This window comes from Dipodomys ordii, unplaced genomic scaffold (assembly GCF_000151885.1).
Source record: "Dipodomys ordii isolate 6190 unplaced genomic scaffold, Dord_2.0 Scaffold56, whole genome shotgun sequence".
Classification (NCBI taxonomy): Eukaryota; Metazoa; Chordata; class Mammalia; order Rodentia; family Heteromyidae; genus Dipodomys; species Dipodomys ordii.
This window is the reverse complement of record NW_012267272.1, coordinates 9,177,766-9,200,552: the sequence shown is the minus strand read 5'-3', so window position 1 is coordinate 9,200,552 and position 22,787 is coordinate 9,177,766. Positions and strand designations below refer to the sequence as shown.

The following is a 22,787-nucleotide window of genomic DNA, read 5'->3' as shown; positions in this document are numbered from 1 at the left end:
GCTCCGAGGGCCGGGGCCGGCTGGGCTGCGCGTCGGCGACCGCGGCCTGCTCCCGCGGGCCCCACTAAAGCCCCCTGGGTCTATTGCCCCTCTCACCTGCCCCTCCTGTCAGCCGCCATAAGCCCCTTCTGCTGCAGGACAGGTCGGGAACCCGCGCGCGGCGCCGCCATTGCCCGCTTTTCCCAGCGTGTGAGCGAACCGCCCACAAACTAAACAGACCCGAGGCCGCGGCCTCCTCCGCGTCCCCACCCCGCCTCCCGACGTCCGCCGCGCAGGTGTCCAACCATCCGCACGCCAGGCAGGCCTTCCCCGCCCCTGCCGTGCGCAAGCGCAGAACGCTCTCTGGGAACCAGCGTTGTCCAATGCGGTCCGAAAAGGCGGTGGACGGAACGGGAAGGGACAGGAAAAGAGAAGGCTTGGGAATCCGATTGGCTGGCGATTCCCGCGGAAATTGCAGCCTCCGCCCCTTCGGGCTTCTCCCTCTCTTCCCGCTACGCCAATTGTGATAAGTTCTCAAGAGCCCGGGAGGCTGGTGTTTGTCTGGGTTTCCAGCACCGATCGGTGCTTTTCCAGACTTTCTCGGGGCTCTCTTGGTCGCATTCGGTCCTCCCTTGCCCATAGGCACAACTGGCCCTCGAAGTCCATCCCTTCCCAGCCGTTGGCCCAAGACGGGGATTGAGAGCAGTGCGGGTGGCATGGTTTGCGTTTTCACCTTGTATTGAAGGACAGTAGGCTGTGCAGTTCAGGGGGTTATGGGATTTACCAGCAGCGTGTCCTTGTGCAGGTTTTCCACCCCTCTGACAGGCAGACTAAAAGAGACCCAGCTTCTGGAACAGATGTAACACGCTGTCTGTCACTCCTAGGCTGCTGCAGTCCTTCTCTAGCTTCTCTGCATCGCCTCACCATTCAGTCTCCGTCTAACAGTAGAAATACTGGACATTGGGTGGTAGGTCATCAGATGCTGCCAGATTTAAATTGTGCCAACAACATCTCCACTGCCTAGGGATAAACCGTAGCTTGCCTTTGCTCAGGCTTCAAAACCCCATTTGTGATGTCCAGACAGAAACTGTTCCTGACATAGTAGGCACTAGGAAATGCTGAGCAAATGAGATTGAGTCTGGGCTGGGAAAAATAGTTATGTCTGTAGATTCACCTAGGGGATTGTCCAGTTGTCTTCATAGAAAACATTATCATCATCATCCTGGTGAGCAAAGCAGACATCATAGGCAGGGGGTGGAGTATGAGGTTCCGAGGTGGGGGTCACCCTCAAGCTTTGCAGGTCAGGAGCGGTGGACACAACTCGTGGTCCTCGCAGTCGGAGGCTGATAAGAGCATTCCCAGGGCTTCTGGCCGGCGTCATAGTTCCCTCTGAGCCCACTCGCCTTTCCAGTCGGCCTGTCCTAGAACTGTCTGGTTGGTTAGGCTGTCCTCCATCAACTCCTGGGATGATTACAACACTGCTGTAAGGAGGTGGTTGATCCAACGGTTGGGGCTGGTCCTGTGATTCCAACACCACCACTGCCTCTTCATAGGTTGGTACCTCAAAAGCTGCGTTGTCCCTGAGGGAGGAGAAATAAGGTTGCTAGTGGCTGGCTGAAAGGAGCCCCTTTTGCTTTTCCTGTTTGCTAGTCACAGAAGACCACTCTGCTGATCCCTGACCCCTGTTGTCACTGATACCAGTGACAGAGGAAAGTTGTCTGTGCCTCAGAAACTAAAAAGATAGAGGGAGCCAGGGCTCAAAGTACATTCCTGACATCCTTTTGGCCCCTTAAACTCACCGTGCGTTGCCTGAAGACCCCGGGCTCTCTGTCTGCATAGACTGTACTGATCTTTGCATTGACCGGAACCCCCATTCCAGGCAACAGGCCAGAAGACAGGCAAAGAAGCAGCAGCCAGCCAGGCTGAGAAAGAAATATGCAGCAGGGGCGACTTTTGGCCATGAACCCAGCAAAACCAGCCCCAGGAGGAGGGAGGCACTGCTCAGGAAGAGAAATGGTTTCTTCAGTCTCCCCCACAACTGGCTTGGCACCATGGCCCCTTCCCAGGGCACCTGCAAAAAGACACACGGTTGTGTGTAAACCAGCCCTTGGCCTCATGGTTGGGTCAGACACCAAGACCAGCATAGCAGACTCCTCTGTTTCGGCTGCACGATCTTTAATTTCAAATCCAACAAGGGTCTCCTTCAGTTCCATAATTCTGTATAGGTTATTTGGAAAAGCATGGGAACCGGGCCAGAGGTTCTGATTCCCAGCCCTTGCGTGGTTTACCATGTGATGGTCTGTCTGCCTGCCTTCTTATGGCTCCTTATGGCCTCCCTTTCAGCTTCTTTCTACACTATGCAGGATCCAGTGACAACCACCCTACCTGTAGCCTCAGGATATACATATAGCATCTTTGGAATTCAGGTAATAGGGCAGGCCCTGCCCTTTTCTCTATTACTTCTCTAGAAGGACTTCTACCCCCGGCCTCCCTAGTCTAGAGGCCCTCTGCCTGATCTTTTTGGAGAAAGACGCGGAGAGGGTGTATCACTTACCCTTGCCCCAGTCTTCTGATCTCCCCCACCATCCAGTCAGACAGTGCTTTGGTTGGAAGGAGAAAGTGTACTTCGATGCAACAAAGCCATGGAAAAATTCAGTAAGAAAAATTCAGTAAGAAAAATTCAGGCCTGGTGTTCTGGCCCTCATGACTTTCCCATCTCTTCTACCCCACCCCCCTATCTTACAGACACACCCCAGCACCCATCCGCCCAATTCACTAGCCTCAGATTTCAAGTTTCCTGCCAGGAATCAGCCCAAGGTCTGGGGAGGAGAATGGAGGCAGGAGAGGCCTTGTCTTTTCTCCCAAACAGAGCAACTCTTAGACAGCTCCAATCCCCAACCAGCCTTTCAGTAGTTCCCTGAGCCCTGAGTACTAAGAGGCCCCACTGCTGGGATGTCTCCAGCCTCTGATCATGGCCCCAGCAGTTAATGCTCACCTTTCTCCACCCGGTGTCCAGCAGAAACCAGGTCAGCCAGCAGGAGAGCAGGGGCAGGAGGCGGAGCCCAATGGTCCCACCCTCTCTTCTGCCCCAATCCCTTCTTCCTGTCCAGTCTTCTTCCTCCCTCCCACTTTCTCTTCAAGGCTGGATCTGCTACTGCACCTTGATTTCTACTCCACCCAACCTCATAAGGAGGCTCCCCCCAACTTCCATGATCTTTGTACTTAGGACCCAAGTGAGAAGTAACCTTTCACGCTCCCCTCTCAGTGTACCTTGTAATCACAGCCATCTGCCTGAATACTTTATTTCCTGCCTGTATCAACCAGGTGACTGGGAGCAGAGGTGAAGCTTACTGAATTTCTGTTGATCACACTCTGCTTCTGTGTTTTGCACACGATGAACTATGCTGTGGCCATATGTGCCCTGTGTCTGCTGCTGCTCCACGGATTCTTTGTGTGTGTGTGTGTGTGTGTGTGTGTGTGTGTGTGTGTGTGCTTCTTGGTTGGGTTAACTAGGTTCTTCAAAATCTACCTTCCCACCAAGCCATAACTGCTTTTATTGTGCAACCACAGCAATCCTTTCTTCCTCTGTTCCTGTCTTTTCCAGTGCATTCTACTTTACTGTCTACTTACTTTTCTTCCACTTAGAGTTTCTCTAGGGAAGTGACAAATGCCAGTCATCTCTGAAATGAACATGGCTCTTGACACTGGTGGGCACTGCCCAGTAGAACAGATTCTCTCACTAGGAGTCACAGATGGGTCACTATGCCTGCCGATCCAGGAGCCGCTGTAGTTGTGGGCCAGGCAACACGTAAGTAAGGGAGTTGTGGGGAGATGGAGAGGGGTGGTGCCCTTGAGCCAAACTTGGCTCTGTTCCTTCAGAGTATCAACAGTGACACACCAATGGGAACTGTAGACAATGAGGCACAAATATACTATAACCTGGGAACCTTAGGGACAGTTGTGAGGGGGCTAGGCAGGGTTGTTGTAGCAGCATGTGTGGGGTGGTGAAATTTCATTATGTTCTTCAGTCCCAGATTGCTTTGGAGATAAGGAAGAGACACATAAGGCCATAGTGTCTACATGAAGTGTATATTATACAAAGTAGAAGTGGGGGTGGGGGATGGGAAGAGGGCTGGTTATTTTCTTCACACCAAATAAAATCTTCATCTTCTTCTTCTTCACCATCATCATCATCATCATTTGGATATAGAGCAAGCTATATAGCTAAGAATGACTTCAAACTTATGTAGCCCATAATGGTTTCAGATTCATGGTCCCCCTGCTACATCTTCCTGAGTGTGTTGTGATTATAGACCTGTACCACAGCATCCAGCTCATATTTGTTCATTTACTTACTATTAGGAAAGTATAGCTGGAATCAGGAGTTTTGATCTTTAATATATGAGCAGAAGGAAATTGGCAAAGGTTCACTGGTTTGTGTCATAAGTTAGTTTTGTTAAGGATTGAGAGAGGAGTGGAGGCGAGAGACAAGAGACCAAAGGGTATGGACCTGAGTTTCTACAGTATGAGGATTAGTTATGCAGGATTGGAGAGCTGGGACCTTTGTAGCTTTAAGGTCTTGGTTGACAGAGGAGAGTACAGTAGATTTGTTGATTGTAATAAGAACTAGATCCAAATCAGAGGCAGGATTTTATGGCTGCACAGTTAATGTATTCTTTGTTCCAAGAATTTTAAATGGATTAAAAAATAGCATTTCTTTAAAAATTAAATGTTACAATATATTTAAAAGTTACAGAAAATTATTTATAGTTAACATGGTCATTTAAAAGTTTTATAGCTTCTCTCAGGCTATGTACATACAAACCAGACTTTAGTCAAGGATCTTCATCATTTTGTATCTTTAAAAAGTTTTAAATGGGGGCTGGGAAGGTGGCTCAGGGGAAGAGTGCTTGCCTTACATGCATGAGACCCTGGGTTTGATTCCTCGGCACCACATAAGCAGAAAAAGCCGGAAGTGGCGCTGTGGTTCAAGTGGTAGAGCACTAGCCTTGAGCTGAAGAGCTGAGGGACAGCGCCCAGGCCCAGAGTTCAGGCCCCACCAACCAAAAAAAAAAAAAAGTTTTAAATGTTAGATAATATATATTTTACCTGTTGATACAGTCTTTATTATAGTAACTTTTCTTTCTTTTTCCTACTTTGTGCCACAGTTTTGCATATGCTAAGTACTTGTTCTGTGCTTATGTATGTGCTCCACTCTTAAAGTAATTTCTAACAAGCAAAGCAAAACAAGCTATAATTTCAAATATTCTATTTAATTTTTATGATCATTAAAAGTGATGACAGAAGAGACAGAAAATAGGTTAGAGGTTGCTAGGACCAGAGGTGGAGGGAGGAAGGAGTAATTAATTGCTAATGGGATTCTTTGTGGAGTGACCAAAAAGGTTTAGAATTAGATGTTGGTGAGGCTTTCAAAACTCTATGAACAAACTAAAAAGAACCTCACTGAATTGCACACTTCCAAAGGGTGAATTATATCTCAATAAAGCTATTCAAAAATAATGCAGAAGGCTGGGTGCCCGTGGCTCACGCCTGTAATCCTAGGAGGATGAGATCTGAGGATCGCAGTTCAAAGCCATCACGGGCAGGAAAGTCTCTTATCTCCAATAAACCACCAGAAAACTGGAAGTGGTGCTGTAGCTCAAGTGGTAGAGTGCTAGCCTTGAGCTGAAGAGCATAGGGACAGTGCCCAGGCCCAGAGTTCAAGCTCCATGACCGACAAAAAAAATAAATAAATAAAATTAAAAATAGATATATATATAGAGAGAGGGCTTCTTATATGTAGTTTTTCCTTCTTTTGGGGGTCAAATTATGAATTCTGAAAGGAGGATAAATTGTACAGTATACCATTTTTGATAGATATTGATATGTAAGCCTCTATTGCCTTAAATACAAATGACTGAACATTTCTCAAAAGTTTTACCTTTTTAAAATTCTTCAACTTGGTATCCATAGCCAAATATGAATGTATAACTCTGTCGTTTTACTTTCTACATCTCTGGAGACTCACTAGGTCCTCTGTGCCCATTTGTCAAGGAGACCCACTAGCTCCCCTGTGCCTGCTGTTCCCACCTCACTATGTTCTAGGAGAAGAGGAGAGGACTGCCAGGCTACAGGTGAGACGTGGATGCCTGCTGTACAGTGTGCTTACTTCTATTCTGTGATTTGTGTGTGTGTGTGTGTGTTTCTGAATCAGAGTCTACTTTAAATTGTAGTATGTTTGGTGTACATTGTTCACTGTGTTACATATGCAAATTAAGAAAGTAAAATGTGCATGATATCATAGGAGATAGTCTGTATGATTATGTACATTTTACAAATGGGGTCAGAAACTTAGGGAACTGTAATAACCAGTGGGGCCCCAAGGGCCTGGCCCACTGGAGGGGGCTGGGCATCAAGAGGCTGAGATCATCACCCCATGGGGTGGGCTTTCAAGAGCTGTCAAGAAGTGGTTGGAGAGTGGGCAGCTTAGGGGAGGGGCTGAGTGGTGGTTGAGACTGTTAGACCCATTGGAGTGGGGGAGGGGGCACAGCCTATATATAGAGGCTGTGTATTACCAGCAGGGAGGTGGGGGGGGCGGAGAGAGAGATGGTGGGGAGAAAGACAGCAAGAAGTGCCTACCGAAGCAGATCAGAACAGGTCTGTGGAGGGGCCTGAGGCTTCTAGAGAGGCCTGTGGAGAGGCCTCCACTGGAGTAGAGCAGGGCAGGCCTGTGGAGAGTGGAGAGGCCTGCAGAGAAGGAGGAAGGAAGGAAAAGGAAAGCCTTACCCTTTGGAGCTTTGGAGCTTTTGGAGGTCTGAGTTGTGGAGGTTTGCCAATCAAGTTACAGACCAACTAATAAAGGTCAGGGCTGCCCATAGGAGGCTTGGAGGTTTGGTGGTCGAGGCTTCTCTTGGTTCTGGGTAGCCAGCTCAGGACAAGTTGTCACCTTTGACTATGCCAAGATAGACTGTCACACTCTCAGGTCATAATAGAACCTAGGTGGCAGGGATGAAGTCAAGGTTTTAACCCACAGTCCCAGCCTGCCAGATCCCTGCCTCTTACTGTGTCATTCTCCCTCCAGTCATTTTGGCTGCTCTTTCTAATGACAACTTAGCAAAATGGTTATGATACAGTGTCATCATTGCTCTGATCTTCCCTGAAGAATTGGTTAGTTGTGATTTTCCTCATTGTTTGGCATCTTAATAGAAGGCTGATCTTCAGATGTTGAGGACAATAATGGAGACTATCAGAAGATAAAGTAAGGCTATTGATATTCAGCAAGATGGGAAAATGAAGATTGCAGAGTCTGTCTCAGATTGTTAATTAAGACTTAAGAGCTGTAGAATCCAAAGCAGGTAGCTTAAAGGAATCATGAGGGTCACAGACAATAACCCATTTCTGTGTTGAAACTATGATTAGGCTCACATACATTACCTCATTGGCTCCTTGGTAACAAGCATTCAGAGTAAATCTGCTTATCACTTACATTGCGTATTTGTTTAGTTTAGAAACAAACTCAGAGTCTTGACCTTTTAATCTGACTGTATTTTTCTGTTCATTAACCACCTTGTTGCTTCCATAAGTCCTTTGATATTGAAGGATAAATAATACATGGTATCACCATCACTTCTGGTTTTCATATTGTACAATGCTCATTAGGAAAGAATGGAGTGAACAGGATTCAGGCAGCCAATCAAGCTCCGGTATTTAGCACAAAGCTGCCAAAAGCTATTCTGAAATTTGAGAATGTGAGTGTGGTTGCTAAGTAACCAAAACAACAACAACAAAAGCATTGTTTTTGTAGGAAATGCCTGCTGATGATGGCCAGAGTCCTGTGTGCACATGTCCCTAAATACCAGCAAACGGGAGGTATTGGGGTTAGGCACGTGCGTATTTTGGTGATGGTTGAACTGAGCTTCAGATGTCAATTCCACCACTTCCTAGTTGTGTGACCTTGGGTAAGTTATATAACCTTTCTGAGCTTCAGTTTCTAAACTGTAAATCAGTGAAAATAAGTCTATGCTTATCACCCCTTTCTTATCCTGCTCCTTCCTGTAGCCTGTTGAACTGCAGCAGAAATTTATGGCTTGGATTTAATGAGCACATCTGTATGAGACCAGCAGGGGGCAACATCCTGTGACGGGGAACCAATTTCACTGTGTGGCACTCTGTTGTGTTTACATTGTACACACTCCCTATGCTAATCTTGTAAGGATATCTACCAAGGAGAGGTATCACATTTGGCTTGTGCCTTCAGAATTTTGTGATAGAGAGATAAAGAATTTGAAAGACTTAAATAATGATTAATGACAGTATCTGAGAAAGTATCAATGTTGTGTAGATAAGTATATATACATGATTAAAATATAGTTATTATAGTTAAGTAAACATAATCTATAATGAGAGTATAAATTAAATACTTAAAAGGATTGAAATACCACGAAAAAGAAAAACAAAAAGTGATACATAGAGTTTCTTTGAATACAATTGGAAGTATACCATAATTACTCCTTTTAATTTTATTTTTGTGTCAGTACTGAGGCTTGAACTCAGGGCCTGAGTGCTGTCCCTTAGTTTTTGTTTTTCCCTCAAAGCTAACACCCTATCATGTGAGCTATAGCTCCACTTCTAGTGTGGTGGTTCATTGGAAATAAGAATCTCATGGAATTTCCTTCTAGGGCTGGCTTCAAATCTTGATTCTAAGAGCTCATGCTCCTCAGAAGTTAAGACTGCAGTCATGAGGTATCCATTCTTGGTTTATTACTGTCTTTTATATTGCTTTTTTCATCTAACAATATATGTTGAAGATTAGTTCTTACCAACATATATAGGCTAATTTATTATTAATTATTAAAAACATAGAAAAAACTGGCCTGAGACTGTAGTTTAGTGATGTGTAAAGCACTGTATTTGTTCCCCAGTACTGTAAAAAAATACAGAAAATAATTGACTTATACCCACTACTTAGATTTTACAGATCTGCATCATTATTGGCTCTGCAATGACAATCTTTCCATTTGTGTCATTCACATATACAAATGAGGTGAAGTTTTTTAAGGAGGGCCAAATTATCCTCCAAAGAAGCCAGATCTCTCTCCCACATTGTAGGAGTGTCACTGACATTGCAGGAGGACCTGCGCATCCCCACACTTGCAGAAAGTGTCAGATTTAGGTGGAGGAAATTGTTTCATTCTGCGCTTGCTTATGTGGATGCTCTAGAGTGCATACAGTGGGTCAGAAAGGCATCATACTTGTAGGGAACTTACTGTCCAGAGAGGAAAGACAAGGTAAACAGTGACGAGTGCTGGGAGCAAGGTACAGCAGTTCAGAGGAGGGACTGAACACCGGGAAGGGTGGGGTCAGGAATGCACCAGGGAGGGAATAGGCCTTAATGTTGTCTCAGTAATTAGCCTGCAGAATTGATTGAATAAATGCCTGCCTATCATTTATTGGTTAGCAGTGAATAGGTACTGACTCAGGACTCATGATCATCTTCTGATACTTTCATTCTCTTTCAGCTGCCTTTCTCTGGCACAAATCTTTTCACTCCCTTTACAAGTCTTTTTTTTTTTTTTTGAGTCTGGCAGATTCTAGAATCAGCCACCCCTTTGAAAAGAGACTGAGCTGAAAAAGGAAGTAGAATTTTTCTCTAGAGATGGGAACATTTTCAGAATGTTGACTTATGTATTTGAGGTTTACTTCAAATTTAGATGTAAGAAATAAATATTAGCATACACAAAGAAAACTCTTGGTAGTGGAAATAAATCACTGTTGTAATGGTATCACATGAAACTGCAGTCATGAAATCTTTCAACATGTAAATAATTTCCAACTCTCTTTTATAGTTAATTATTTAGGGTTGGTTATTTCTTTTTTCTTTTTCTTTTTTTCTTTTCTTTTTTTTTTTTTTTTGGGTCCGGTCGTGGGGCCTATACTCTGGGCCTGGGCACTGTCCCTCAGCTCTTCAGCTCAAGACTAGCACTCTAATACTTGAGCCACAGCACCACTTCCAGCTTTTTTCTTTTTGCTTATGTGGTGCTGAGGAATTGAACCCAGGGCCTCAGGCATGCAAGGCAAGTGCTCTACCACTGAGCCACCTTCCCAGCCCTGGCTATTTCTTTTTTAAAGTTAATTTCTAAGGGACATTAGAACTAATTTATAATACATAACTAATTATGTATAACTTATGAATAATTATAACTAATATGTATATATTCTAATATATGACATATAAATGTGCTTTTATTTTTTAGAATATTTAATATAAAAACAAATAGAGCTGAGCCCCAGGCTTATGCCTATAATCCTAGCTGTTCAGGAGGCTTAGGTCCGAGAATCAAAGTTCAAAGCCAGCCCAGGCAAGAAAGTCCATGAAACTGTCCAATTATCCAGCAACAAAGCCAGAAGTGGAGCTGTGGCTCAAATGATAGAGCACAGCCTTGAATGGAAAAAGCTGAGGGACAGTGCCCAGACCCTAAGTTCAAGCCCCAGTCCCATTGCCTACTCACCTAAATAAATACAAAATAAAAGATGAGTTGATCTTACTGAACACCCCTGTGTCCAGCTTTCTTCTGTTGAGATGGAATCTCTCAGACTTCTACTTTGGCTGGCTTGGAACCAATCTCAACCTCCTATGTAGCTTAGGATGACAGATTGACAGATTGCTTAGCTATGGGTTAAAAGGGGCCCTTCAACTGTGATCCTGCTATTCTCAGCCTCTCGAGTAGCTATTACAGGGCATGATTCATCCATAGTACCCAGCTGTGTGGTCACACTTTTTTTTTTTTTGGCTGGGTCACTTTTTTTTGTACCAGTACTGGGACTTGAACTTAGGACCTCTCAGCATTTTTGTTTGAGACTGCTTTTCCACCACTGAGCCACATTTCTACATCTGGCTTTTTGGTGGGAGATAAGAAGCTCTCAGATTTGACTACTTTGGTTGGTTTTGAGCTGTGAGCCTAATATCACAGCCTCCAGAGTAGCTAGGATTACATGTGTGAACCATTGGTGCCCTCATCACAATTTTTGAAATTAAAAAAAAAACACCAAAAGCCACAGTGTGGAGAGAATGATCTTTATTCGTAAAACTTCCTACACTCACTGTGCTCCAGCAGCTTCTGTCTACAAGGACCTCTACTTTGTTTTAACTTGCCTCTTAACTTTGTAAAGATTGGACAATTTTCCCATCATTTTATGGTATTAACTTCTTTGAAAAAGGGAGGAGTTAACCTGGAAATGTACTTGTGGCATAGAGAATACAGGTTTTAAGTCCTGGGTGATGTAGGAATCATGGAAAAAGGAGTGAGAGGAAGAACACAGATGGGATGGGCTCTGGTTCTTCTCCTGGGGCAAAGAGAAGATGGCATCGGCTGTTCAAGGCTTCCAGCACTACTGAAGGCTCTGTACTTGGTTCCAGACAGGTGTGCCAATATGATCTCAGTTTCAGAATGAACTCTTCCCACAGTAGTGAATGCGCAATGGAAACTCAGGAACTCAGGATTCTGATGAATGTACGCTGGCACTGACGGAAGCCCTAACTTTGGATAGTGCTTCACAACTGGGTTGGAGGATGCGAAAGCTAAAGTACTTTGGAGGGCACTTGGGTTATAAAAGGTCAGAGACAGGGGCTCAGGGGTGTTCTCAGCATCTGCTTGGTGAGGGAACCGAGAACTAGGAAGGGGTGAGGACCTTTCCCAAGTCTCTGTGTACTAACTTTGTTCTGGTTCTATTGGTCTTTGTAACTGGGCCTGGCTTAAATATTTGGGCACAAGTTGGGCCATACTCCGGCCCCCTCCACTGGCTCCCCCTCTTATTGGGTTTCTGGTCCCAGCCCTGGTACCATCATCACTGTGGCTGGTCAGGTGGCAAGCTGCTTGGCTGGTAAGTTCATGGGGTTTAGTATTCTGTCTCTGACACAGATCCCTGGGTTTCTAAGTAAGAGAAATGGGGACTGTCTCCTGTGCCTCACACACATCCGTCCACCATGGACTGAGAGGGCTGAGAGTCTGGCAAGCGTTCTTGCCCCAGCCCCTGGAGCAGGACAAATACGACTACGGGAACAAGTGTACACCAACAGTATCAGGGCAGACCTTGACCCAGACATCTTCTGCTTATTGATTGGCATGGGCTTTATTTTGTGGGAAAGCAGAATGTGGGATTCTCCAAAAGGCACTTGGGAAGGTGCAGAAGTAAAGGCAGCCATGGCTAATGGTGGATGATTGGTAGGGGTAGGTAGAAGAGACTGCCCCTGGGGCCACAGAAGAGATACCCAAAACCCAGTGCACCAAGGGGGAGGGGGAGGGGCAAAGCCAGTGTCCTGCTGGTTTATACCAGCACTTTGCAGTCTTAGAGTCTGGCACTCTGGGTTAGAGGCACAGGGCCCATCCACTTCTCTCCTGGATAGAGAAAATTAGAGAGGTCCACACACTGTTCACAGGTTATGTGAACAGTGTGATGGTCCCACAGAGCCCTAGGGCTTTCTAGAATGCGCAAGGCTTGCCTTCAGGATCCAGAAGCCTTCCCTCTCTCCTTTGGAGTAGGAAGTCACCCCTGCCCCCACCCCTTCTCCCCACCCTGACATCCAGCCTTGAACAGCACTGCTTCCTTGTTGGAAGTGCTAAGAACTTGTTCTGAACACTTCCTTCTGGTCAGCAGGAGTAAGCGTGGGTATCAAGGCCCAGAATAGAAACTTGAACTTACCCAGCAAGTATGCTAGCACCTCCATGCGGTCAGAGCCAAATAACATGTGGGTTTTACCATCCAAATGGACCACAGTGGTAGGGAGCCCAAAGGCCTGCAGAGAACAGTAGAGTGTAGAGAGAAGGTGCTGCAGCAGGTGTGTATGGGGGGTGGGTGGGAGTTCCAGGCAACACGTGTGTGTTGGGGGGTGCTGGTACAGAAGGAAAACCAACAAAGGGATCTTTGCCAAGAGGCTTCATGGGATCGGGTTCCTCTTTTGCTTCGGTAGCACAGAGCCTTTGGCTCTTGTCTCACCCTCCACCTCCCTTTCTTCCCTTCCCTTCTTGGGCTCAGGTAGAGGAGAAGCAAGTGGGTTGTTTGGAAGAACTGAGGAGGACTCATACTGAGGAGGGGACTTTGGGGAGCGAGTGAAGGGCCTCACACTTACAGTCCCTACCTTCAGGGTGGGACTTGGAAGCAGTTTCTCACCCCATATTTGCAGGCTGCCTCAGTGGTCTCCTTGAGCTTGTTCTTCACCTCTGCTGTGGATGCCTTCTTCAGAAAGTTTTGGGCTTGCTCTACAGACAAACCTGCTTTCTCTGCAGCCTAAGAGATGGCAGAGAGCACAGCTGTGTCCACGCTGTGTCCACACTGTGTGCAAAAGCTCTAGTCTTTTCCTTCTCTGTCCTCAAGTTTTCCTGGTAAGGCCTTCAGCCACCCCTAAGTGACAGTCTATTCTTGTCAAGAGAAAATGTCTCCCTGCCTCAGAGTCTTGAGATTAGTAGAAAGAGCAGGGGCACAGAGTTACAGACACAGGTAATTGAATTCCAGAGGACAGAGACTAGCTGGACTCACCTACTCCTTTCACAAGAGATAAAATGAACACATCACCTGCTCAACAGGTACAGAGCTTGTCAGTAGCAATGCTAGATTCCAAGTCCAAGTGATTTCCTTTCTACCTCCCAGAATTCCTAAATATCTCTTGCTGTGTGGAATCAAGGACTGGGTTCTAACTCCTCTGGATTGTGGGAGGGGATCATGACACTAGTCACCTGCCAGGTTTTAAGAGAATGATAAAGGTTTCCATTTAAGGGTGATTGTTGAAGTTTTGGATCAGTGGTTTGCAACTTTGGTTGCAGATTACAATCTCCAAATTGAAAAAATGCCAACCCCAGGTTGGGCATTCTCTAGAGAACATCAGAGCCCTAGGGGGTGGGGTTGGCACTGGGTACTTCTGGTAAGGCTAGTGTTAAGTGGAGCACTGAGACTTGATGTCCTTCTTCTGGAGGTCATGAAGTTTATGCTAAGGGACGATTGTCTATGGCAGGTTAAATCAGAGATTTGAGTCTCAGATGAAATGTTCAGCATAAAGGAATGGACAAGTGAGCAAAAATAAGGCTAGTATGTGGGATGTTATATGGAAATGTAACTTTCAAAAAGTTAAAAATGAGCATGGTAGGCTCATGCCTATAATCCTAGCTACACAGAAGGCTGAAAGCGTGCACACCAGTTCCGGTGCTTGAATTCAGAGTCTGTGCACTGTCCTTAAGCATTTTTCTCAAGTATTCTACTACTTGAACCACAGCTCCACTTCCAGCTTTTTTGGTAGTTAACTGGACATAAAGAGTTTCACAGATTTTCTTGCCGGGCGTGCTTCAAACTGTGATCCTCAGATCTCAGCCTCATGAGCAGCTATAATTATAGTGCCCAGTTGTGATACTCTTATCTCCAACCACCAAAAAGCTAGACAAGTGATAGAGCACCAGCTTTGAGTAAAAAGTGTACAGGTTCTGAGTTCAAGCCCCAGGACTGGCATACAAAAAATAGTTAAAAGTGTCATGGAAAGTGTTAAATAAAATTATGCTTATTTTCTGATGAAATAAAGACACAGAAGATATACTAACCATTCTCTGCACATTTAACTTTGGTATGGTTTACCATTTCATGTATTACACATGAATATACCTTACCTCTCTCCTGTAAACTAGAAGACAAGTATTGTTTCGAATTTCCTGACTGAACATTTTTTATCTGAAGCTCTTGTCTCTACATGGATTTCGGTGTTTTGAGCACTTTCAATTTGCTGCCATTTCTGTCTGTATAATTTTTGGCACCAGGCCCTTATCGTTTCTAGGTCTTTTTAGTCTCCTGCTTTCCACTTTGCATCTGTTGGTGAGGTTTGTGTTGGAGTCTTTGGAGGCTGGGTTCTACCTGCATCTGGGGTTTTGCAAAGTTGATCATCTTTTCCTTATGCATTCTAAGCTCGCAATCTTAACACTGAGCTACACTTTAAGCCTCTGAGAAATCCCCCTCCCCCCTCATTCTTTTGGTGCTGGTACTTGAACTCAGGGGCCCTGCTTAGTACTTTTGCTCAAGGCTCTACCACTTGAGACACACACTTCTAGCTTTTTTTCTGGCTTTTTTTTTTTTTTTTTTGGTGATTGGTTGTAGGTAAGAGTCTCTCAGATTTGTCTGCCTAGACAAGCTTCTAACCTCCAACCTCAGATCTTAGCCTCCTGAGTAACTAGGATCATAGCTTGGTGGGAAATTCTTTTGAGAATCCTCTTTGTGCCAGCTTTGCATTCATTTGCCCTCTCAAACACAGACATTCTTTCTCTCTATGACCTTTCCCACACACTATGAAAATGAGTCTTTGCTTTATCCCCAAAGGCCAGCAGTTGCCATAGTCTCTAGGACCGCCATGGGTGGGGCTGCAGTACTTACCTCTAGCATACTCTGGGGTGCAGCTATGTCTTCATTCTGGGAAGAAGAGAACACTCAGCAGGAAAACACTGTCAGGAGGCAGGATGGCTGGGCCCTCCCTCTGGAAAGTGGCATGGCAAAGTCAGGCCACCATCCAAACTTCCCAATGGCAGATTCCCAGAGCCAAGCCCTCACCCGTGACCAGATGCGCATCCACAGCTCCCTGGACACCTTCTCCAGCATCTGTGGTTGCTCCATGTTGACTGCGGTGAGGAATCGCATGGCTGCCAGGGTTCCTGCGGGGTGGAGGTGGGGAGAAGAGTAAGGGGGCAGGGAGGGGAGGTTTGCACACAGACACTAGAGGGTAGGGCTTCTCTCGCAAGTATTCAGACAGAGGGAGGGAGGGCCAGCTCACCCCAGGTGCTGGCTTTCCCAGGCTCACTCACTTGTGGCCTTTCACAAAACTGTTCATAACTGACTTGCCCTGCTTGGCTTCTCCATATGTCACCAAGAACGTTTCTCCCATACCAACGCTTAGATTAGCCTGAGTTAGTCTTCCGAGCAAGCCCCTGCTTCCTGGCCCTTTAGTCACCTGCTCTGATCACTGCTGCCCCAATTCCCCAGCCGCACCCCACCTCTTTACCTTTTGGAACAACCTCAGAGAAGAAATCGTTGCGGAAATTCAAGGGCACCTGGAAATGCCTTTTCAGGAGATTAAGGTCACCTTTCATGTACCGGGCCTTGGCGGGCAACAGACCCGGCGCCTGGTTTCCTGGTGTGGAGAGTTGGGCAAGTTGGTGAGAGGCAACTCGAGGGTCTCAGGGTTGGCAGATCCGCCCTGGGGATCTCCCACAGGGCAGATTACCAGCCCCTTCCTCGCAGCCTCTCACCCGCTCCTCAGAGGTCTCCCCCTTCCTACCGCTGCTCCGCATGACGCCCCCGAGGAGGGTGGGCTGCAACTTCAGCTTGATGTTCCAGAGCTTTTGGTATCTGCACAGGACCTGTCCGCGTGGAGGCAAAGGAGAGCCAGTGTGTGCAAGACTCCAGAAAGACTTCGGAGAAAGTGACAGGGCCCAGAGCAAAGGGCGACAAACTCGCTCCTCCGGATCCCCAAACCTTTGCACCACTGGACGGGTTCCATCCTGCCTGGCACCCCGACCCCCACACTGACGTCAGAGGCTGGTGGTAGCCGTGGATCCCCCCTCGGCTTCTTGGTGTATCCAACCCCTGTTCTCTTCTGAACCCCGAGGCTGCCCTGTCTTGGGGGGGGTGAGTGCTCGACTCGGAACCGGCGATGGCACAAGGTGACCTTGAGCCGGGGCGCACTTTGCCTGTCCACGGCCCCCCCACCCCCCAGGGCTGCGCCAGAATTCCAGACTTCTGCTCAGGGGGCGCCCCGCGCTCCCGGTGCCTCCGCCCTCCAGGCCGCGGCCAGTCTTCCCCTGTCCCCCAGGTCACCTCGAAGCCCAGCCAGGAGTAGGGGGACATCACATCGTAGAAGAACTCCAGAGTGCGCGGCCCGGGCCCCATGCTGCCGCGGCAGGTGAAAACACGGGAAAGTCAGGCCACGGAAGAGCAGCTAACTGCTCCAGGTCCCTGCGTCCCGGGCGCGCAGACACCGCCCCCGGCGACGGGCACCGCCCCCGGCACTCAGGCACCGCCCCCTAGAGGCATGCCCCGCCCCCGGAACGCTGGCACCGCCCCCCGCGCGAGACACCGCCCCCCGGCCTCGCACACATCGCCCCCGGCAGCAGGCTCCGTCCCCGCCCCTGGCACCGCCCCCCGGCGCGCACACATCGCCCCCGGTGCGCAGGCACCGCCCCCCCGGCGCGCTGGCACCGCCCCTCCGGCGCACACATCTCCTCCGGCAGCAGGCTCCGCCCCCCGCCCCTGGCACCGCCCCCCGCGCGAGACACCGCCCCCCGGCCTCGCACACATCGCCCCCGGCAGCAGGCTCCGTCCCCGCCCCTGGCACCGCCCCCCGGCGCGCACACATCGCCCCCGGTGCGCTGGCACCGCCCCCCCGGCGCGCTGGCACCGCCCCTCCGGCGCACACATCTCCTCCGGCAGCAGGCTCCGCCCCCCGCCCCTGGCACCGCCCCCCGCGCGAGACACCGCCCCCCGGCGCGCACACGTCGCCCCCGGCAGCAGGCTCCACCCCCCGCCCCTGGCACCGCCCCCAGCGCGCTGGCAGCGCAGTCCCCGCCCCATCTCCGTTCGGTCGCACTTACAGGTAGTCCTCTCCCCCTTCCGCGCCAGTGCGCAGCCTCCGGAGACCCCGCCCCGGGCCCCCCCGCGCGGGGCCGAGCTCCTGCGTGAGTGGGAGCAGAACCGTGTCCAGGGTTCCAGGGGAAGCGCGGTGGGGGGCGCCGGGGGCTGCACTCCGCACCCTGCTCTGGCGTGGGGTCCGGTGCCGAGCGGGTGCGCGGTCTGACAGGCTCTCGGAGCCTCTGCCCGGGTTGCGCGCCTTTGGTCAGTTCTCTCGGGAGCTCTGTCCCGGGCCGGGGGGACAGGGCAGGTGCGGGGCCGGAAGGCGCCGCCGCTCCAGCGAGCGCGAGCGTACAGTGAGCTGGCGTGAACCTCGCGGACCGGGGGGGAGAAGCCCCTCAGGTCCCGCGGCGCCCCGCGGCGGCTCCTACCCGAGACCGGGGGAGAGCCCTTCCGTACGCCCGGACCCTGCGCGGACGGGTGGAGCGGCCCTGGGCAGCCCCGGGCCCGCACGTGCACGCGGGGGGCGCGCGTTAGTGCGTGAGTTAGCGCTTTAGAGATGATCAAGGTAACCGAGTGCTGTGCAGCCCCCGCCGCGTACGGGCTCCAAGGGTTACCAGCGCTGGAATCCAGCACTGCCAGGTTTGGTCTGGTCACCAGATTAGACACCGACCCGGAGGCGGTAGCGTACACAGAGCAGATACCCCCAATGGCGGAGTGATTCGCCTCCCTGGAAGGGAGTCATGATACAGACGCAGAAACACTCAGAACTTCACGTTTTTAAGTGTGTGTTTCTGGAATTTTCCATTTACTCTTTTCAGAACACAGTGGAGTACTGGAAAGTGAAACTTTGGCTGAGTAACGGTCCTATTCCATCTACTTACTGCAACCTGGAGAAGAGCTTAGCAGAGTTTCGAAAAAAACCCACCACAAATCTTGAAAATAAGTTACAATTAACACCTGGTATGTCAGACATGTGCTACCTCTGATTAAAGATCAGAGACGCAAGTTAAATGGGCAGTAAAGTGAAGGACATTTTTACATTTTTTTTTTTTTTTGGAGAGACTGAAAGAGACAGGGCTAGTCAGGGCTGGGATAACTTCACTATAGCAATGTTTACAGGAATAGTGGGGAACTTGGGTTTGCGAATACACCCTGTTAGCTGAGTCTGTATTTACTACAATGATATATAAAGAATCACATTTAATTGAATTAAAATTATTTTATAAATGAGAAAGCACAGAACAGATTCCATTGCTCACTTATATTCATTAGGAAATAGTTCTAGACTATGAGAGTACCAAGATCAAGCCAGTACCTCCACATGGAATATGCTATAGACTCCTCTGTAATGTCTCCCAAAGGCCCATGCATTAAAGGCTCTGTCCCAAAGAAATGGGCAGTGCCTATCATCCTACCTACCGAGGATTTCAGTCCAAAGCCAGGGGCAGTAAAGTCCTTGTGGCTCTCGTCTACAGTTAAACACCAAATAGCGGGAAGTAGAGGTATAGCTCAAGTGGTAGAGCACCAGCCTTGAGAGAAAAGGCTCAGGTACAGTGCATGGACCCTGAGTTCAAACCCCAACACTGGCACAAATAAAAGAGTTACACAATCTGAATAGCAGCCATGGTAAGAGGTAGAAACTTTAAAAAGGGTGTTTGGTGAAGGTCATCACTGGTGAAGGTGATTGGAGCATGCCCTAGAAGGGACTGTAGAAGTGATCTGCTTCTCTTTGCCTCTGGCCTTGAGAAGGCTTCACCTTCTACCCCCTCTGTGATGGTAGTGCCATGCTTCAGACACTTCCCCAAACAATAGAATCACCAAATATAGATGGATACCCCAACGTCAAAGCAAGTAAACCTTTTCTCTTTATAAACTGATTATATCAATATTTGTTAAAGTAACATAACACTGAATTACACTGACTGAGTAGAACATACAAAATAGAAATGAGAAATGATACCCATTTGTAAATTCATTGGTTAACGACTACTGAAGCTGAACAATTGTACCTTTGTTTTTCTCTTGTAATATTAACTTGAAAGTATGCATGAAATAATTCAACATGGAAGTATAAGGTTTTGCTTTAAAAGTAGATGAATTGTTTCTAAAAACATATTTGGAAATAGTTTGGGACTTGAGAAAAGCATTCCTGAAAACTCCTTTCCCTGGCTTCTCCTAATGTGAATAATACATAGATGTGGTATAATAAAAACTAAAAAATTAACATTGCTACATTGCTATTAATTAAATTGCAGACTTTATTCAGATTCCTCCAGTTTTCTCACTAATGTTCTTTTTACTAGTTTCCTCTTATCTATGAATGTTTCTTGGTCTGTGTTTTATAATCTTGATACTGTTGAAAATACTGGTCAGCTAGTTTGTAGAATGCTTTCTCCTCTTGGATTTGACTGAGATTCTCTCGGGAGTAGTCTGGAGTTATGGATTTTGGAGAATACCATGGTGGTGAGATGCTCTTCTCCTCACATCTCACCAGAGAGTATACAATATCAACATGACTTGTGATGATGACAAAGTTGATCAGCTGGGTAAAGTGGACCCACTATCAAGGTTCTATACCATAAAATCCCCATTCTCCTTTTGCATACTCCATTTATTATTATTATTATTTCGCATCTTAATTCATGTCACCCCTTTGAGTTGATCAATGCAGCCCACATTTGTAGTGTGAGTTTTCATTTGAACAGAGTGTGATCAGTGGATTGTGGCTGCTGAAGCTAGGCTGTTTGTGATTGGACGAGACTCCTATGATTGGACTTGTGTGGTTGGCTGAGATAGGAGGAGATTCCTAGCTTTTAGTTTATTTCTGTAGTAAGTTAGGCTGCAATTCTTTTCACAGGAAGCACAGAGTTAGCCACAGGCTATTGGCTTCTTGCTTGTTTAGTTGAACCCTAGATATTGATCAGAATTGTTGAAACAAGAAATACTGGCACAAATAAATAAGTTGCTTTTTCAAATAAGTCCAAGATGCATTATTGAATAAATGGCATTTTAGCAACTGAGATGTTTAAACATGTAGTTGGGGCCTTTTGTGAGGTCTTATACTTGGAAGATCTCTAAACAGATCCAGTATTTAGTTGTTAAAAATAGATATTTATAAAAATAGTCATAAAAATTGGAAGTATGGACAGCCCTACTAACTGTAATGCCAGGTGGAGAAACTTAAATGGTTGACACATCCAGTAGTATTCAAGTTTTTAAGAAATCTGCTTGGGAAATCCAGTAAGTTACATAAAGACTGATTAAAAAACATTCTCTGAGTCAAAAGCTCACTTTACTTATCCTGGGGAGGAAACAGCTAAAGTTCAGTGTATTAAAGGAAAAGAAACCCAGTGGGGAAATGGGCAAGTGAAAATAAAAAATTCACAGGAATAAACTTTAGATGCTTTTCAATGAATTTTTAAAAAGCTCTTGCTTGTTCATACATTATGAAATATGTCAGTTAAATCTACATTGATTTGGTTTTATCTATCAACCTCACCAAGATCAAAGTCTGATGACTCAGTGTTGGTGAACGTTCTTAAGTAATCAGTGGGAGTGTCTAATAGTACAATCTCTGTGGAGAATAGTTCAAGCTTATATCCTTGTTTTGCAAATGAGCAAGCCCTGACTCAGCATTTGGAAGAATTTATGACATAGACAGGATTGTCTACACAATATAATGTGATATGAGGTTATGAGTGCAGGTTTTTAATCAAGTTTTTATTTAATGAGGTTATTAATTTTAGTCATGAAATAATACTGGCCTTTTCAAAAAATTTTTATATCTATTAAGAAGATCATAATATACTTTATTTTGGTAATGCAGTGAATCACATGAATTGATTTTTGTGTGCTTAATCCTTTGTGAAGCTGGGTGCAGTGGCTCAGGTTTGTAATCCCAGCTACTCAGAAGGTAGAGATCAGGATCAAAGTTGGAGACCAGCCTCTGTGTCTTATATGCGTATGTGTGGGGTAAATTTAGCAAGTCTATATTGTAAACAACAAATTGGATATAGTGATATGGGTCTGTGGTATGTATAGATGGACTGGAACAGAAACAAAACAATATCAGGGATCATGGGCAATTTCTCTTCACTTTTCATAGGCTCTTTAAAGCCATTGTAATTCCCTCTTCCCTCCTCCCTTCCTTCCCTTCTCTTCCCATCTTTCCTCCTTCCTTCCCCTCCCCTTCTCTTCTTTTCCCCATGTCTCCCCCGCTTTTTTTCAACCCCCCCCAAGGGGCCAAAGTCTAGTTGAGGCAACTCGTTAGCGGACTCTGGTTTGTGTCCCCAGAGGACATGTACATAATGTCACAGTGCCTCCTACTGTAGTAATCTTGATATTTCTCCCATCATAAATTCTTTGGAAGTAATGTCATTAGAGATTTTATAATTTGAATGTTGAAATGTTGACTGTCCCCCCAAAGGCACATGTGAAAGCTTGGTCTCCAAGCAGCTCGTGCTGTGGGCATTTAAGGAGTAGGGATTTGTGGGAGGTCCTGAGGTCGTTGGGCATGTGCTCTTGAAGAGGATTGTGGGACCCTGGACTCATTCACTCTCTCTTCCCCCATTCCCATTTCTCTGCTTCCTAGCTCCAGATTTGAATAGTTTTATGTTCTTTACTATCGATACCCAGTACTGTCATTAGAGGTCCAAGCAGTAGGACTACCCAATTTTGGCCTTGAAACTTCAGAACCATTATATATATATATATGTATGTATGTATATACACACATATATGTATATTTTTTCTCAGAGTTAATTGCCTCTGAGATTTCGTCATAGTAACACAAAACTGACTAATAAAGATGGGAAGAAATATGGAAAGATTTTCATCAGAAACTCTCTGAGAATTTGAAAGGACATTGAGAATTATCTTTAAATTCAGGTCTAAAAATGGATTCCTTTTTTTTTTTGCCAATGCTGGGGATTGAACTCAGGGCTTGGGCTCAAAGCTAGTGCTCTACCACTTGAGCCACAGTGCCACTTCCAGCTTTTTCTGAGTAGCTTATTGGAGGTAAGAATCTCATGGACTTTTCTGCCTGGGCTGGCTTTGAACCACAATCCTCAGATCTCATCTCCTGAGTAGCTAGGATTACAGACCTGAGCCACTGGCACTGGGATTTAGGATATTAACCTTTGATTTTGTCAGGATATAAACATCCAGTCTAAAGGACAGAGGGAAAAACGGTAGTATTTCATTTGGAGACAGCAGTG

General features: G+C 46.8%; 3 protein-coding genes across 5 annotated transcripts in view; all 3 read right to left on the bottom strand.

Moving 5' to 3' along the window:
- The window catches only part of Casp2 (caspase 2, apoptosis-related cysteine peptidase), a 16,501-nt gene extending 15,804 nt beyond the window's left edge, over positions 1-697 (bottom strand). Inside the window, exon 1 of the mRNA XM_013021581.1 lies at positions 200-697. Coding sequence (XP_012877035.1) covers positions 200-697 — 498 coding nt within the window. The remainder of the gene's footprint in view (positions 1-199) is intronic.
- Positions 102-2,986, bottom strand: Tmem139 (transmembrane protein 139). Of its 3 annotated transcripts, XM_013021647.1 has the most exons (4): positions 2,975-2,986; positions 2,534-2,603; positions 1,779-2,050; positions 102-1,559 (listed from the first exon to the last, which is right to left on the bottom strand). In XM_013021647.1, exons 3-4 carry the CDS (start codon positions 2,030-2,032, stop codon positions 1,154-1,156), a joined length of 660 nt encoding a protein of 219 aa, XP_012877101.1. In that variant the 5' UTR covers positions 2,033-2,050; positions 2,534-2,603; positions 2,975-2,986; the 3' UTR covers positions 102-1,153. The 3 variants fall into 3 exon arrangements, with proteins under 3 accessions (XP_012877101.1, XP_012877100.1, XP_012877102.1); XM_013021646.1 differs by lacking the exon at positions 2,975-2,986 and having other exon boundaries at positions 2,534-2,749; XM_013021648.1 differs by lacking the exons at positions 1,779-2,050; positions 2,975-2,986 and having other exon boundaries at positions 2,534-2,749.
- An 8,051-nt stretch (positions 2,987-11,037) lies between these two features.
- Gstk1 (glutathione S-transferase kappa 1) lies at positions 11,038-16,979 on the bottom strand. The gene is made up of 8 exons (XM_013021714.1): positions 16,819-16,979; positions 16,280-16,361; positions 16,004-16,132; positions 15,556-15,656; positions 15,382-15,417; positions 13,147-13,263; positions 12,679-12,772; positions 11,038-12,374 (listed from the first exon to the last, which is right to left on the bottom strand). Exons 1-8 carry the CDS (start codon positions 16,888-16,890, stop codon positions 12,325-12,327), a joined length of 681 nt encoding a protein of 226 aa, XP_012877168.1. The 5' UTR covers positions 16,891-16,979; the 3' UTR covers positions 11,038-12,324.
- Positions 16,980-22,787: the final 5,808 nt, after the last annotated feature.

What these genes read in the sequence shown, in the direction of transcription:
- Tmem139 (XM_013021647.1), bottom strand. Translation starts at nt 2,032, where the DNA reads ATGGTGCCAAGCCAGTTGTGGGGGAGACTGAAGAAACCATTTCTCTTC. An exon ending in GGGTCTTCAGGCAACGCACG is followed by an intron (nt 1,560 to 1,778) that starts GTGAGTTTAAGG and finishes CTCCTCCCTCAG; the next exon opens with GGACAACGCAGCTTTTGAGG.
- Gstk1 (XM_013021714.1), bottom strand. Translation starts at nt 16,890, where the DNA reads ATGGGGCCCGGGCCGCGCACTCTGGAGTTCTTCTACGATGTGATGTCC. An exon ending in CACCCCAGAGTATGCTAGAG is followed by an intron (nt 13,264 to 15,381) that starts GTAAGTACTGCA and finishes GCCATCTCTTAG; the next exon opens with GCTGCAGAGAAAGCAGGTTT. An exon ending in AGGCAGCCTGCAAATATGGG is followed by an intron (nt 12,773 to 13,146) that starts GTGAGAAACTGC and finishes TGTTCTCTGCAG; the next exon opens with GCCTTTGGGCTCCCTACCAC.